This window comes from Oculina patagonica, chromosome 8 (genome assembly GCF_052425735.1).
Source record: "Oculina patagonica isolate OP01 chromosome 8, crgOcupat, whole genome shotgun sequence".
NCBI lineage: Eukaryota > Metazoa > Cnidaria > Anthozoa > Scleractinia > Oculinidae > Oculina > Oculina patagonica.
The window spans coordinates 14,162,538-14,179,643 of record NC_135765.1 but is presented as its reverse complement, the minus strand read 5'-3'; the positions used below and the strand labels follow the sequence as shown (position 1 = coordinate 14,179,643).

The window sequence follows — 17,106 nt, the reverse complement described above, 5'->3', positions numbered from 1 at the left end:
AATGTGAAAATGTAAGAAATTCTGGCTATCCCGTCCGTACCCCTGATAGAAAATACAGTTCCTGTTCGACTGTTACCATGGCAATCAAAGTGTTTCGTTTCAAATATGGCGGCCCCCAGGTCAATAACAGGAGTTCTTTTCTAAATCTCCCTAAAAAACGACGTTTTTTCGCCCTCGAATACTTATTTCAGAATTTTACAACTAAGATAACATTATTGGAATGTCAACTGCAAATACTGCAGCAGGTTTTATCTCGGGAACAGGATTTTCCAGTCAATGTTTTCCCGTGCGAAGTCTGACTCGATACAAGCGACAAGATGAGGACGGTAAGTTGCATAATTTGATCAGTTTCTAGCGCTGGATTCTGTAGTAGGTCCCATCATGTGTTAAACAGTAGAAATGCAGGACGACGTTTCGAGGTATACTTCAGAGCCGGTTCATCAATCGAACTGAGATACAAAGCTACATGTAGTCATCTGCTGCATTCTGCTCAGTCAGGCTTGATTCTGTGGTTTCGTACATGATTGTAGTTAGGGCCTTGAAATAATTCAGTCCATAACATAAAAACTATATAGCTATCTATTGTAAAGTGTTGGTGCTACCACTTACTAGTACTGTTTTCTATTCTTTATCTTCAATTACTATTAAATATTTTTTTTATTTTACATTGTTTTTACCTCAATGATACCTTCAGTCACTTGACTCTGAAAATGACTTCCGCTCAGGTTGTCGAAACATCAGTCACCAACAACAGTTCTTCTCAGAACTACTCTCACCCGGACGATCACTTTACGACCTACTGATACTCCTGGGTTCAAACCATTTACTATGATACAAATACTGTAATTTTGTAATTCTGTCAACTTTTTCTGGGTCAAAGACGTGAGATTTTTATCCTAAGAGTGCCAGGATTTCCGAAGATGATACGACCATGTCCGAAGTTTTCCGAAGACGTCCGAAGTATTCCGAAGACGTTACAAAGATATCCCGATCCCAGTGCGTGGATGTGTTTTGCTAAACACGACCTCGTTCCCAATGCTTTTCTTGTCAAAAGTCTGAGATTTCGGGGAAAGTATCGTCATTTAATCATTTTACATGGAGTTTTCGTTTCTCACATTGGTTTGAGTTTACTTATTTTTGGAAAGTGTGCCGGTTATGATTGTAATAACTCCAATTTGTCGACTAGGCGTGAGAAATTGGTTCGTAAATGTGAGTTAGCGTGAGATCAAATTATTTTCAACTCGCAGGCGTGAGACTCATGCCAAAGTTGTGAGAGTTGGCAGGTATAATTTTGCTTTCTATACTGTACCTACACTGTACCTTACAAAACTGGTGTCCTTGCAAACCCAGGATAGGACTATACAGATAGGACATGTACTAAAACCCGAAACAACTAAACAAAACCTCCAAAATGAAAAACTACTGAAATTAGCAAAACCCGTGGAGTTGTTTCAGCGTTTTTGTTATGCTCATTTTGGTGGTTTCACTCCTTTTGTTTTGGTGGTTTTGTTTTGTTCAAGCACAAAAACAACTTCCCTCAAGAAAAAAAAGGTTGTATAATTACATGTATTTCTTGTTCTTAAAACATGCTGTACCAAAAGTTTTTAAAAGACAGTAAAAGTAAACTTATTCCACATAAAAATCCCAGGGGTATTATACAAGAAGCGTTTCGGCTTGGGAGCGTTATAACCGAGATTCATTCAGGGCGTCTAAACTTTTGGTGAGGGTGCAATAAGCGAGATTACAATATATCTGCTAGTACCCCCAGGACAAGTCTACTACATGTGGTGATCTTCTGTATTTTTATTTGACTTTTTTTGTTAGGCGGAGCATGGCTTGTTGCTTACCGAGCAGAGCAAAGAAGGAGATTCAAAGCTGTTTTGTGTGCTGGAGAGCCCAGAGTACCACCACAGCCTATGATTACGAAGTTTAAGAGTGAGGAAACAGAAACTATAGAAGATGAGAAACCAAGAAAACTTGATGGCTTTTACCTGGTGAGTTTATGATCTGATTAGGAACTGTGCATTGTTAGGAAGCCTGTTCAAGCCTGCTCCCTCTTTTTCTTTAAAGAAACTAGGAAAAATGACAACTGGGACAGGTTTTAAACATGCATGTACATGCTTTAAGGTTAATACTTGATGAAATCAAAACCACAGAATTTTTTTATGAAAGTGATCACTTTTGGAAACGTGGTAATGGTCTTGTATGATAAGAAAAAAGTTATAGGGGAATGAGGGATTGATCAGCCAGAGGTGAATACACAAGCTATGCAATTATGCATCTGCAACTGTATATGTATGTACCTGTAGCTAACAATGATGAAGGTTTTTGTAAAATCTTTTGTCTTTTTCAGATGAAACACTTCCATGTGGATGACCCATCAGACTTGTGTTCAATCAAAATAAGTGGCCAAGAGCTAAGAGAGGTACAGTGCAAGAAGTATTATACTTCCATGTATATATGTTTTGCATAAAATTTTTCATGACTTGTTTAAAAATTTGAAAAATCATATTTCCTTGTTTATGATGTATAAAATTATGTTATTTTTATACCTTTTTTATCCAGGTAAATGAAAATGACTTCTTGCTGTTTGACAATGTCATACATGTTGATGCTGGAGATAACAATCTGCCATTTTGTAAGTTGAATTTCTTTCATATCAGTCATAGATTTAATATTATCACATTTACCAATCTGTCTCTCTCTCTTTTTTTTTTTTTTTTTTTTGGGGGGGGGGGGGGGAATATGGCAGCTGTCACTCAGGGACACAAATGACAGTTTTCTGCCAGATCATGTCTTGGAGAACTGACAGGCCTGTGGTTTTCATCATGGAAGTTGCTACTGAACAGCTGTATACAGTACATGTACATGTACATGTACATGGCATTGCTCATTCTATTTTTAAAGTCTCTGTTAAGTTGCTCCTTTCAAGGGCAGTTATAAACAGCTTAACAGCTGCACTTTTGCCTCCAACTGATGGCAAGAACCATGTCTGTTTTCTTATGCCACCAATTTATAAGCTACATGGCTTGCACAGTACAGTTTAAATTTTTTCTATTATACGTCTGCAAAAAAAAAATAAATATTCGTTTTTAAATATTTCTTTGTTACAGCTGCCTTCAGCAAGTTCTCTGCACTTCAGGAGTTGGAGCTACCTCTGAACAACATAAGTAACACCATCAAAGTCCAGCCAGACATGTTTGAATGCCTGATGACCCTTGACCTTTCATACAATCGGCTGAGTGGAGATGACATCTTAGCACTTGGTCTTCTATCAAGTCTTCGAACCTTGCATTTGACTGGTATAAAATGCATCATTTGTTAAATAAAATGTACAATTTATCAGTACACAGTCAGTTGAAACTATTAGTAGTAATACTGCCTCGTGAAACTATACTTTGTAAAAAGTTCTAAACAAAATTTGAATGATGACTGCACCAAAGAAATAACCAAAAGAAATAAAAATTATTAAATAAATACCTTGCAGTGTAATAGTACATAAAGTTGCTGTTTTTATTTCCTTCTTTTTGTTCTGCTATAGGCAATGAAATAAGAAAACTTCCTGTTGAAATGACAAGAACATACAGAACAATCACAGGAATGACACTGTATGTATAAAATAAGTTACTATACTGTAGTATATACATGTACATGTCAAACTATGTGAATGTGTGGTTCCAGAAAATGTCCATGCTCCCCCCACAGAAGGGATTAGAAATTCCCGGGGTGGGAAGGTCTCAAAGACCAAAGACTTTAGGGAATGTACTGTATGAAGCTTAATTGAAATTTCCAGAAGAGTGGGGGGTCCTTAGAAAAATCCTTCCCTGGAGGAGGTATCAAAAATTTATGGAGCGACACAATAAAAAACCTACAGTGTAGTACAACTTACACCTGTACACTGTAGCCAGCACGTACTACGTAATGCCTTGTCTCCAGATCAGGCAGTCAGGCTCGCTATGACAGTATAGTCATCACAGTACCTCTTTCTTACATCTGACACTTCAAAGGAAAGTGATATATGCATTGTACTTCCACTATATTCCTTCTAGTCGCTTTCATGCAATGCTACTGGATAAGCTCTGGCATTGGCCAGAATGGAGATCTTTTTCCTTATGCGCATAAAATCAGTAAGGAACGCTGTTAATAGACTGAACTATTGTGTAAAGCCTTTGTGATTAAATTCATTGAAGCTTTTTTTTTTTTCCTTTCAACAGTTCAGGGACAGTTGAATCTCAAGAGAAAAGACTGAGATTTCCTGCTTTGGAAAATCTGTACCTTGATCACAATGAACTAACAGACCTGTCAACGTTTGCAAGCCTGGCAGGGCTTAAAAGGTAAGGCTTTTATATAATCATTATAGCTTGTTTTTATTATTAAATAATTTAATAATAAAAACAATTATTGGTGTGCACATGCATCTACTAAAAAAAACATGCATTAATTTTGTCTTTTTGTTTTCATTATCGACAGACTAAAATACCTTAACTTGGAGCACAATGAGATCTCTTCCATTCCCCATCTTCGGTTACTGGGGGCTCGAGTATGTGAAGAGGACATGTCAAGACAAGAAAATTCAAAGACTGTTGATAGTTCTTTATCTGATGTTCTTGAGGAAAAAGATAAAGAAATGCAGATAGAAGAAGGACTTTCTGAGGACAAGAAAGAATCAAAGAGTGATATAGAGAAAGAAAACGTTAATGAATTCAATCTAGATGAAGTGGATGACATGCTGAACCGGAACCTTGTGGACAATGAACAAGGAGAGGATAGAAATCGACCTGAACTTAAACCAAGGTCTAGCACTTTGACTGAGGATCCTTCCCTGTTAGGTAATTTGTCAAGTGCTTAAACCTTTTTGTGTATTTACTGACAATCGCAACTATTATGTTTTTTGTTTTTGTTTTTGTTTTTGTTTTTTCACAATCAATAGTGACCTTCAGATCGGAGTAGGAGTATGAGATTGAGTATGAGTATGACTTTCGAATTCCAATCCAGTTATGTTCCCAGAGCCCTCACTCTGACCAGTTAATCACTATCAGTACAAGAGTCGTGGTGTAAAATGTGGCAATCAAAAGCAAATAAGCACTACTCTGTAGGTTTGAAAAGTCAGGGCTCGAGACTAACGATAGCCAACTAGCCAAAGGCTACTAAAATTTAGGTTTTGGCTACCAGGTTTAGCATTCCTACTAGCCATTTGGCTAGTGAAAAACTTGGAAAAGTCAACTGTTCTTGATAGAAATCAATATACCTGACTAGTGAAAAATTACTTTTGGCTAGTAAAATGTGACATGTCACTAGCCAGTAAACCAGTGAGTTAAAAAGTTAGTCTCAAGCCCTGAAAAGTTGTACTCATACTCAATCTCATACTTATACATGTACATGTAATCCAATCTAAAGGTCCCTAATGAGTAATCAAACATCTCCAACAACCACTTGTACAGAAATGAAGTCAAATTCTTCTAACTAAGATTACAAGAACGGTATGGCGTTCAGTCAAAAGAATTATCACTATTCTGAACGCGGGAGTTTACCTAAAAGTATTCTTCGCTTCATTTGTCCTCCAGGTGACAGGTACAATCCACCACTGCCATTTGGCAGTCTTCTGCACCTCAACTTAGCAAACAACCTCATCTTTGAAGAAGAAGGTCTCTTGGCCCTTGAGGGTTGGCCTTCCCTTAGGGAACTTGTTGTGTGGGGTAATCCACTAACAACCGCATTCAAAGGAGATCCACCAATACTGTCGTTTCAACTTGGAAGGTTGAAAGGCGTGAGGATTTTTAGGTGAGAAACTTTACAATTGATTTGCAATAGGCGACCTTCACAGTCATGTAGTAGCCTGTTTATAGGCAAAGCCAAATCACTTGTTTAGTCATTAAAGGTACTATGTCACGGGGATTTCGCAGATTTTAGGTCTAAACTGTTCTGAATTTAGTGGTAGGCAACTTAACCCATTAAAAAAACATCTTTAAACATCTAAAGGAATATAAACCCTTAATTTGTGGATAGAAATCAAGCTACGGCTATAAATATCGATATTTTAAAGACGCGCTGAAACAACTTGGGAACTTTTGCATAACTTTTTCAAATTGCATTTCAATTTCCATTCGAGCCATCCGCGGCCAAAGATGTTCGTTAACAGCTTCAGTGCTCTAATAGAGCAATTTTTAATAAAAATGGACTCTTATTTTTAGGTTTCCTACGGCACAGATATAAATTTTGGCTGTTCAATAATGTGGTAAAATGCGTGACAAAGCCCTTTTAAGCCAGACTTGGTACATGAACATGTAGTGGTCCTACAATTTCCAATTTACATTTCCAGATTACGTTGTGGTCGTTATCTGGAGTTATCATTTACTGCATCATTTTGCAATCTTCATGGAAGCAGGTGGCTCTTCCTATCATTGCGGAGCTTCGGTGTTTGGCGCAAGTCTTCATCAGTAACAAATCTTAAAGTGGCTTTGTCACGGATTTTACCAGATTTCTGAACAGCCAAGATTTATTCAAATGATGGTCCATCTTTGGCTGCCGATGGCTCGGATGGAAACGGATTGCATTTCGAAAAATTAAGGCTTAACTTTTCAAGTTGTTTCCACGCGGCTTCAAATATTATTTATAGCCGTATCTTGATTTCTATCCGCAAAATAAGGTTATATCTTCCTTCAGATGTTCAAAGATAATGTTTTTCATGGGTTAAGTTGCCTACCGCAAATTTCAGAACAATTTTGACCAAAAATCTGCGCAATCCCCGTGACGTACTTATAGCCCATTTAACACCGACACAAAACATTAATTATAGATGACTTTAATTAGTAAAAACGTTTATTGCGGTTGTACTGTTAAATGGGATTTCACTAACGCGATGTATTTAATTGACTGTTTTGTATTCTTCATTCTTTTGACAGACAAAAGCCTCCAAAAAGGCCCAAGCCGATTGTGAATCTTGCAAATACTCACAGAAAAGTAAGGAAAGAACACTTATTTTTATATCCTATCAAAGCCCTTTAGAGTTCATATGCGTCCGTGAAAAGAGCAGTTCGGCTTAAATAACATCGAAATCCCTCTTAAGTGATCGATTTCTAATTACAGGGTTCGCACACGCCTTGAAAGTCCTTGAATCTCAAAATAAAAATTCAAGGCCTTGAAAGTCCTTGAAATTGGTTTTCAGTCCTTGAAAGTCATTGATTTTTTTATTGAACGTCAAAAGGCTTCAACGCAATGAGAAGACCGCCAAAATAAGCGATTTTTTTAGTTCTTCAGCAAGCACATCAACTCTTGATTTGGGGTAAATTTCATGAAAAAAGGTCCTTGAAATTTCCAAGAAGGGTCCTGGAAAGTCTTTGAAAAGTCCTTGAATTTTTGGCCTGAAAAAGTGTACGAACCCTGTAATTAATAGTTTGCAGATTGAGACATGTGGGAAATATCTTTCCGTATTGATACCTTGTTATCTTGCTTAACATCCTTGAACTTTTTGGTCCAGAAGGAATGTATTTGTATTAATTTATGTTCTCTTTGATAAACCAAAGGTAAAAGATACTCTTCCTCCAATGCCGAAGAAACAGAATCTTGCAATGCTGGAAGCACCTCCTGAACCAAAGTCAACCGCATATGTTGGACCACCTTACAAGACACTGCCACCAATAGGATCAGCACCTCCAACTGGGCGACAACGACAGTCTACTACCCCCAGGAAGCTCTCTACTGCTCCTGGCATCGCTGAGACAGAGCCAAGAGGTGACCGCCCTCCCTACAGCCGTACCAATAGTATGCCTCCAGAGTTTCCCGAATCAGTGCAGTACCAGTCTGGGCACACTACCAGGCAGACGGTGAAGACTGATGGAGAAGCTACTGTTGGTGAGAGTGTTGGGACTGATGATGGTCGGCATCAACCTCGAGCCGGTGAACGGCTCAACACTGATGATGGTTTCTTCATGACACAAGTGAGTTACCCTCTAATTCTGGCTGGTAGTACTGTTTGTACTGTACTGTCGCTGTGGTCTTACAATTCCAGAAACGACTGTGACAACTGAAACGGATTATTTTTGACATGTTTGCTAAAAAACGTTTTACGATCTTGAAATTGCAAGTTAATGGTTGCAATGAAGCCTTGAAACCGAGAATCAGAAGGTTAAGTGAGATTCAAACTAACGACCTTTGTGAAACGCGCGAAGATTATCTTTCGACTAAACTACACCAATGAAGCTATTCTTGGTTTTCACCTGACGTCATCAAAATTGGAAAATCCAGAATCGCGAGTTTCAGGACTTTTTACCCTTCATGGCTATAAGACGTCCTCGACATATATCTTATTAAAGGTTTTCAGCTCGTTAGCATCCGCCGTTTTTAAGATATAACATTCTGAATTTCGGAGTTTTACGCCACACGACATCAGAATGGCCGCCTGAATGCTGTCACGTATACTTAAAAAAATGCTCCATCCTTTGAGTTTTAACGATCTGAACCATTGAGGTTTTACAAGAAGTGTGTATGTTAGTGTTTACGTATTCACGAAGGTGAACTGACCGCTTTTTATAGCAGAAGTGAATACCAGATGTTTTCATTCATTTCCGGCGGCCATCTTGGTGCCCCTTCACACGGACTCCAGCATGGAATTTCCATACTGTGCTCTCTAAAATTTCGTGAAACATTTTAACGGATAACTCGAGTACGGAATACCGTACAGACCTGAGACTTGCACACGTAGACTATCTAGTAATTTTCTACAACCTGTAATATTCTTGATTTTTTTTTTACTCAAAAGATCTGGATTTAATTTTTGCAGCGCGTGACAGTATCGTTACTTGCGTGACAGTGAAAACAAGCAATTAGGACCTGCTCCATCTGTAACTTTTTGCAATCGACCAAACTGCGTAAACCTAACATGGTGCTTCTACTGAAGATGTAAGAGCATTTTAAAAGGCAACGAGCGCTTGACTGATTGTTGCTGCGCTTTTTGGAGAAAATATAAGTAGCTGAGCCCCAATGTTTGGGAGGAGGGCCAGCTACAATGCCAAAATGAAACCTTTAAACAATTTGGTGCATTTGCACCCCATCCCCTTGTCAGTGTTGTTGCAGCCACAGAACGTGGAAATTCGGTTTCAAACCATAATATTTGGGGTGAAGTACATTTAGAGTGACTTCAAAGTATGTTTATCTAAATGCGTGAGAGTTGAAATCAGAATCCCTTGGGTTTAACTCCGACTTTCGTTGTCTTTCCCTCACAGGTTGATGAGCAAGGCGAAGAACAAGTTGTTGAAGCTCCTAAACAAAAACCGAAGAAGAAAAAAGAACAAGAGCGCCCGTTTAGCGTGGAAACTAAATATAAAGGCTACGAGGATCTGTTAGATGTCGATGAAGAAGACCCTGACATTGCGGTACCAAAGGATCTTCAAGGAAGCGTTAGAGCACTGAACTACGCTTTGGCTCATCCTCTGATCTTCAGTGAACCACATGGTACATATAAAGAAAGAAGAGTTAAAAAGATCAAGGTAACCTATTTTTGAATGCTGTTTGTTTCTCACGGCCGGCTGCAGCCTTCTACGAAGACGAATCGCGTAGTCTTTCAGACAACGTAACAAGCCAAAGGGAGCACGCAGTCTGTGCCTTTTTTTTTAAGTACACTAAATGCTTTTTTTCGTCGGTGGTGGCGTGTAAATGTTAACGGTCAAAAAAGGTCGGTCATTTGTCTGAATTAACGTCCAAAACTTAAAAAACTGTCAAAATTGTACACAAAGTACGCGAAATAGGTATGACAAGTTTTGCCAATCGATAAACACTGTAAAGGCTCTCACGTCATGCCACGTACATTGTATACAAAATTTCTCCTTTTTCTCCCTTTCCCATCCCCTCCCCTCTTCTTCTGATAGGGCCATTAGAAAATATAGGCATCTAGCCTATGAGTAATCGGTATCATAGAGGGAGGAATCATACAGAACAAGTCTGATTTTTTTTACATTTTGTATTCTGCTGTGTAACAGACTGTGTCAACATCGACGGGATCCAAGTCACGGCAGAGCAAAGTAGAGGAACTCGGAGGAATTCTGGACAAGATGAGAGTCCAGTCCAAGACAAAGGAATCCAACTTAGGTTAGCTCTTCACTTGTACTGTAACTTTGCACATGATTGGTTAGTGTGGATGATTCGCGATGGCAAGGATGGAAATGAATAGTCTATTTTACAGTTGTCTGCTCAGTGACCTGGCCTTTGAATGGAAGCGAGGCTGGAGGTGACCTTGTTTTGATACAGACCTCACTGCTTTTGTTGTGTTAATCATGTTGTTTTGATGCAAACTAGTTTGCATTTACATAATAAAGCAGAGAGGTTTGTATCAATGCAAGGTCACCTCCAGCCTCACTACCATTCAAAGGCCAGGTCACTTGGCAGGCAACTGTAAAATGGACTATTGCAATATCAACAAACTTGCAAACGCGAGACTTGCGAATAAGCTTTTCGTAATTTGTTAAAGCATTGTTTGCACTTTAAGCGATATCCAGTGTCAATACTCCCGTAATTTACTGGCGTTGTTTGTTTCATATTTAGAAACTGCTCTCCAGGATTTTAGGAAGGATCCCAAACTGAAACAAGAATACCGCGAGGCGAAGAAGCTTTTAAATGAGGTATACATTGTTGGTTATACATGTAAATTTAAGATTTTGTCCTTGTTCGATGGATGCACTTTGATTTGAAATAGTTAATGTTGTCAACATTGTAAAAGATGTAGTTTCCTTTAAAATTAGTGTCCATGTATCTCTGTTTAAAATTTGAGATCTTTTCTGAATTAATTTTATTTTTATTTGTTGCTCTTAGGTCCAAACAAAGTACAATGAAGTTCGGGTGGCTTCGCTAAAACCGACGGCCACCGCTCGGGAACTCTTCGGATCACGACCGGAAGGCGGAACAAAAGAGAAAGATATACCAAGCGACGATGCCAATGGTGAAATTGATAGTTTAGGACGCGACAAGAATATCGCAAAGGAACTTAAGAGATTTAAAGAGAAAATAGATAGCAGATTGTGAGGAAATCCCCTGCTATTAAACCAAATCACAAAACCAAACTAAAATTGTATAAAGCAATGTGTACATATGTAATTTGTTCGAATGAAAAGCCGGTTAGTTTCTTGGAAAAAGTATCAACGAATAAATATTTGTACAGAATTTGTAAATATATATTTTGTATATAATAAAAAAGGATAATTGCGATTCTTGTCTTTAAATAATATTTATAATTTATACGAAGTAACAGCGGTAGCCCATAGCTAGGATAGTGCGCTGGCCCCAGTTGTTCAAAAGATGGATAACGCTTTCTCGCGGATAAATCACTATCCGGTGGATAGCGCAGTATGTTTTGTTAACATTTATCCACTGGATAGTGATTTATCCGGTGGATGGCGTTAAATTCACCCTTTGAACAACTGTGCGCTTGACTCCAAATCGACCGGTTCGGGTTCAAGCCCTGGCCGGGGTCATTGTGTTTTGTTCTTGGGCAAGACACTTTACTCTCACTGTGTCTCTCTCCACCAAGGTGTATAAATGGGTACCGGCAAAACTAGTAATAATCATGGATTAGCGGAGTGCGTTCGAGACAATTTTGTGTGCCTTTTATTCGCCCACTTTACATGACTGACCTCCAAAGACGCGAACACAAGCACATCGAAGATGTTTATGCGCATCCTTACTGCGCACGTAATTCATGTCGCAATAATTAAGCGCGCGCTGATGGTCGCCGTTGCGTTAACTTCGCTTGCAGCTTTTAAATGGCCGGTAACCCTCACTTTTATTACATTTCTGACATGGGTAACTCATAATCTCACAGCGGTAAAAGTTTTACAAAAAAAGTCAATGTGGGAAGATTTTCGCGCGGACGTACTAAACTTCAAAGCGACACACGAAATGACTCACTCGATTTCCACCTTTTTCGAGTTCGATGGCTGACTTAAACTCTACTTCCCTGGATGATATGCTTCTCATGACATTTTCGGTATTATTTTAACTTCGGGTACACGTTCCACGCATTAATTTTTTTTACACAAAAAATGCAAATTCGATGCCATTTTGATATGTATGAGATTGAGGCCCTCTGCATGAGGTCGAGGTCACTTGTAGCAGTCCAAAAAGTCTCAAACGGTTTTGGCATCAGGCGATCGATACCCGCGGGACTGAACGATAGAACCCGCGGGACTGACGTCGGGCAAACGACGCGATTAGTATGCGTTCTCCTTCGTCGAACGCAATAAATCCGGAGATAACCCTGCGATGGACTAGCATCCCCCGTCAGGGGGAGTGAAAATACCCCTAGTCGCTCATTGTTACGGAAACCGGGATAAGCTCAAGCGGTATGGGTCACCTGGCTCTACGCAGACTTTACCTTAACCTAACACAACTGTAAGCATGCATTATTTAGAGCAACTTATCACGTGGTAGGCTCTCGGCCAATGAATAGAAAGAAAAAAAGCATCGAATGATAATATCTATTCATTGCACATGCATCAGGGAGGAAAAAGACAAGAAACAAGGTAAACAAAATCCTCCAAGGAAGGAAAATGGCGGCCGATACTTAGCCACAATTCTGTGTTATTTTCCTATGCTGGCGATAGTTTTCTGCTCTAAATTTTGACTTCAATATAAAGCAAACCTTTTTGTTACTCTTGCAGCTGCCTCCTTTAAAAAAAAAAAAATATGTAAGATCATTTCAGAAGTATCCTGTTAAAAGTGAGATTAGGCGAATTCATATTGTTTCGAGGTGTCCGAGCGCCGGTTCTTCAAAATTATATATTTCAAAATCGATATCGTAGAGTTCCTTTTATCTTACGAAATATTTATCATCAAAGACCTTTTACAAAAAGAGATTGAAGCAGTTTTTTATTCTTGGTTTACTTAATACGCTCTTACACATTTTTTTTAATGTCTACAGGTGGTTAATCTACTTGTTTGACCAGGTTTCAAGATAATTATCCTACGACAATCGTTGCCATGGTACCTTTTGTTGCTAAGAAACCAGTAAAAAATGAAGGTATGGTCATCTGTGAACACTGTGGTGTAGTTTGAAAAAATCAAATACTGGCTTCCGGAAGAATATTTATTACTAAAGCACCAACCCTAAGGCTAAAAACCAACTTCGAGCCTCCTCAATATAATTTTTTCCGAAGCAAACGAAGTTGTTCATTTTTATTGATATTTATTGTTATTGTTATTAAATTTTGTACACTGCTCCACACAGTAGAAAATACTTTCACGAAGCAACGGATAGTTCTATTGATTTTTAGGTTTTCCATTTTTCTCAACACTAAACAAGGCCCAAAAAATTGTAAACGGAACTCAAGGTGTGTATTTTTTTTCTCTAGCCTAGACCAAGAAATTGGGATCCATCTCACACTATCACAAACCTTTTGAAATTTACAAAATCGAATGTTATTCGAACACCTTTAATCATATTCATACTTTGATATATTTGATAGCTTTTACTTTTGCTTTGTAAAAGTTTTATAAATGCTACGACGAATTAACGAGCGTGCATACGTGAAGATCTATTTTCATCTAAAGTTACTACAGCAAAGTATAAAAACAGGTTTAAACTGTAGTGCTCCATAAGGGAGTGATCGAAATACAGAAAGCAAGCAAGTACACATGATTCAATGCTCCTTTGTGAGCGAAACAGAGTAAAAAGGTAACAACAAAGACCAAGACTAGTTCGAAACAAAAGTTCGTCTCATGTTTTTAAATACTGAGACAAACTGAAAATGTTAACTTTGATTAATTTTTGCCATGTTGGGTGGAATCGTGAATGACCGGATTCACATGCAGAGCAGAACTTGCTTTAAATGAGAATCGAGTTACTTCTTGACGAATGTGCCTTAAATTATTCAGCTCTGGCCTCAGGAGAATGATATATATTTTTGGCAATATTATGCAACAAAGAAAGCCATAAGCACTCAACAGTGTTGTAACACAGTCCACAACAGTAACATACCATCCATCCATTGAGAACTCTACCGGGTGATAAGCTAACACTGAAAACGAAAATATGTACATCGAAAATGCTATTCGTTTAGCCTCACTAAAGTTTTCAGGGATGTTCCTAATTTTGAAGGAACAAAATGCAGAGAAAATCGTTTGAAAGAGAATGAAAGAACACGTTACCAGAAAAAGACTTCTTCCAACTTCCAGGTTGTACGCCTTGCACTCAATAAAAATGTATTGATCTGTTAGAATGTTTTCTTTTTTGATAGGCGGATCCAGAAGCAGCCAGGGTAGTAACACAAGTAGCAGTAGAATTTGCATAGTTATGATGATCACTACTTGCGTTCTATTTTTAAGAGAGGTTATCGTAAATGAGTGTGCAATTGGAACTTGAAAAGCGCTAGAAATGCGCCAGATTTTGACCAGCAGAAATGACAGGCATAAGTTGTAAGTTATATAACGCCATGGATAAATAATCTGGCAAATTCTGTTTGTAGGTTCAAAAAGATTGATAACCACCAGAGATAAGAGCAGCAGAATGCTTACTAGGAGGACGAGGCTGAACTCCCTGTTGGATGCCTTGACAATGGGCGAATTCCAAAATCTGCAAGTGACAGCGAATGACAGAAGTGTAGCGATTATACCACAAGCACTAAACACAAGAATAACTATTCCTCCTGCACTGGAATACGTCAAATTGGCCAAAGGTAAATCCACGCACTTTGTTCTTTTCTCATTAGATTGTTTTCCTTTTGGGCATTCAATGCAGCGTTCAGATCCAGGAATCGGGTTGATTGTACCACGAGGGCAAGAGACACACTGCCAACAACATGGCGAAGTAATGGCTTTTCTGGTTCCAGCTGAGCACTGGTCCAAACATTCAGATTTAGGAGGACTGCCATTTGGAGTATTCCAGCGAATTTTTCCGAATATATGCAAACGTTTGTCGTGTTGGGCATTCTCTTCCCATTTTCCGATTGTAATTGTTTTAAGTCTCTTAGTATTGGCATATTGATCTTGTTGCAAAGTTAAAATATCATAGAAGGCCGATGCCCTCTCGCCAAGTTTATCAAAACTTATATTTCCCGTCAGTCCAGCAAAATTAACTCTAGAAAGGAGACTTTGCATGACATTCATATCCATGTTCAGTTCTTGCTGGTAATCTCTGTCCGATGTCATCGTATCTTGGACGAAAATGTCCAAAGCATGTGCCACCGAATATACAGCGTCAATGACGTAAGGAGTATAAGAACTGTGCATGCCATGAACAAACTCACGAAAGCAAATCTCGCTGTCCTTATTTGCTGAGCAAGTTTTTATTAGCGTCTTAATCTCGCTCCACCATTCTGGAAAATACTGCTGAATTGTTTTGAGGGTCAAATTGTTTTTATGTCCTTGAAATCCGAGATCGGAAAAACTGTGAGGTTGCACTACTATGGATCCTTCGAGGATAGAAAAAATGTTAGTTAACAGGAAAGCGTTAGTGTCGCTTAGAACCCAGACTCGCCCAGTGAGGTTTTGTCTGTTGACTTCTCTAAAAAAGTCCTTTAAGGAGCTTCCGTGTAACCACAAGATGATAACTCTGATATTTCGCTGAGGACGCAATCTTGTAACAATATTTCTAATGCTCAAAACGTAGTCCTCATTGGGTATAAATTCTGTCATAGCGACGCAAAAAGAGTTGTTTCTTATTGCAGCTTCTTTAACGAGTGACCACAGTCCATTTCGTCCAAACGAATCATCCTTTCCCACAGCTGCAACATAACTCCAATTGAAGTGCTCTAAGATGTCGGCCAGGGCTTTTGCTCGAAAGTTATCTGAAGGCGCCGTTCGATACAAATTCTTATAAGTATTTGAACTTAGTTCAGGACTCGTTGCACTCGCACTAATTCCTGAGACATTAAACGCTTGAAGAAGCCCAGCAATAACAACTGCAGTGCTAGAGTCCTCTGGGCCTATTAGAGCCATGGTAGATTTCTTTCCCATTTTATTCCGCGTCATGTTCGTGAAGCAATTACAGTTTTTAAAAAGATCGTAAGTGATTCGCACAGCTATTTGGGCAGTTTCGCAATAATCTCGTATATCGTAGCCGAGAGTTATGTTTGGAAGAAGTTTCGAATCATTGTTTATCTTTTCAATAGCAAAGATCATTGCTAGAGCACGATCCAAGCGTCTGACGCTAAGCTCACCACATTGGTTCTCAGAAGTTCCTTTCGAATGAATTTTTAAAAGTCCGCCCAAAATGACATCTCCCTCTCTATGTGGTGCTTGTACAGCATTGTAGATCGAAAGCCAGAAAATAAAGAGGTAGCTGAAAGATGAAGGCTTGATTCTATTCATCTTACTGAAGGGACCGCTTTGTTTGGTTGTAGTTATTGATTTGCTTCAAGCAACAGATGATGATTGCGTTGAACGTTCCTTTGTGATCTACATGTTGTACTAAATGGTGCTAATTTTCCAACTCTCAGTTGTTGAAAATATGGTCCAGATATGATCAAATATCGGATATGCTCCAAAAAGCGATTTCACGAGAAACATTTCTGATGTTGGATTTTGTAGTGGTTAGCAACTGAATTATTTAAAGCTAGCTGACAAGCAGCTGTTTGGCGACCATCCAAAATGTTTTTCAGTGCTGTCTTAATTATACCAAGCGACGACACCAATGTTGAAATCGAGAGTTTAGGATGTGACAAGAATATTGCAAGGGAACTTAAGAGATTTAAGTCAGATTGTGAGACCAAGTCCTGCTAATTAAAATCAAATCACTATCAATTTGTGAAAGGCAATGTGTACATATGTAATTTGTTGGAATGACAAGCCGTTAATTAAGCCGTTTACAAATGGCATCAACGAGTAAATATTTGTACCGAATGTAAATGTTTAACTTGTATATGTTGTGGTTTAATTTTATATTTGGTTCAAAATTTTTCAAACCATTTAAATTTTGATTTTTTCATTGTCTCATATTCGTTATGATTATCATTATCTGAAACAAGGGAAAATAAAAATTAAACTGGTTTGAAAATTTTTAAACCAGAGATACAATAAAACCACAAGATATATAACAAAAAACGGATAATTGCGATTCTTGCCTACAAATAGCCAAACATTATGTTTAGACATAATGTTGTTTATGTCGAGGCATGTTCATTT

At 38.5% G+C, this 17,106-nt stretch overlaps 2 protein-coding genes and 1 long non-coding RNA gene across 3 annotated transcripts in view; 2 read left to right on the top strand and 1 right to left on the bottom strand.

The window, feature by feature from the left end:
• The window catches only part of LOC144663902 (uncharacterized), a 284,797-nt gene that overhangs the window by 184,892 nt on the left and 82,799 nt on the right, over positions 1-17,106 (top strand). The gene's annotated exons all lie outside the window — the stretch shown is intronic.
• Positions 84-11,281, top strand: LOC144663859 (X-ray radiation resistance-associated protein 1-like). The gene is made up of 15 exons (XM_078524932.1): positions 84-326; positions 1,825-1,994; positions 2,354-2,425; positions 2,566-2,638; positions 3,114-3,302; positions 3,542-3,608; positions 4,215-4,334; positions 4,471-4,829; positions 5,565-5,781; positions 6,903-6,960; positions 7,524-7,937; positions 9,222-9,485; positions 9,975-10,083; positions 10,537-10,613; positions 10,804-11,281. The coding sequence occupies exons 1-15, from the start codon at positions 221-223 to the stop codon at positions 11,011-11,013; spliced, it is 2,505 nt and encodes an 834-aa protein (XP_078381058.1). The 5' UTR covers positions 84-220; the 3' UTR covers positions 11,014-11,281.
• Positions 12,253-16,650, bottom strand: LOC144663510 (extracellular calcium-sensing receptor-like). The gene has a single exon (XM_078524479.1). The coding sequence runs from the start codon at positions 16,291-16,293 to the stop codon at positions 13,747-13,749; it is 2,547 nt and encodes an 848-aa protein (XP_078380605.1). The 5' UTR covers positions 16,294-16,650; the 3' UTR covers positions 12,253-13,746.

What these genes read in the sequence shown, in the direction of transcription:
- LOC144663859 (XM_078524932.1), top strand. Translation starts at nt 221, where the DNA reads ATGTCAACTGCAAATACTGCAGCAGGTTTTATCTCGGGAACAGGATTT. An exon ending in AGCCTGGCAGGGCTTAAAAG is followed by an intron (nt 4,335 to 4,470) that starts GTAAGGCTTTTA and finishes CATTATCGACAG; the next exon opens with ACTAAAATACCTTAACTTGG. An exon ending in GACAAAGGAATCCAACTTAG is followed by an intron (nt 10,084 to 10,536) that starts GTTAGCTCTTCA and finishes TTTCATATTTAG; the next exon opens with AAACTGCTCTCCAGGATTTT.
- LOC144663510 (XM_078524479.1), bottom strand. Translation starts at nt 16,293, where the DNA reads ATGAATAGAATCAAGCCTTCATCTTTCAGCTACCTCTTTATTTTCTGG.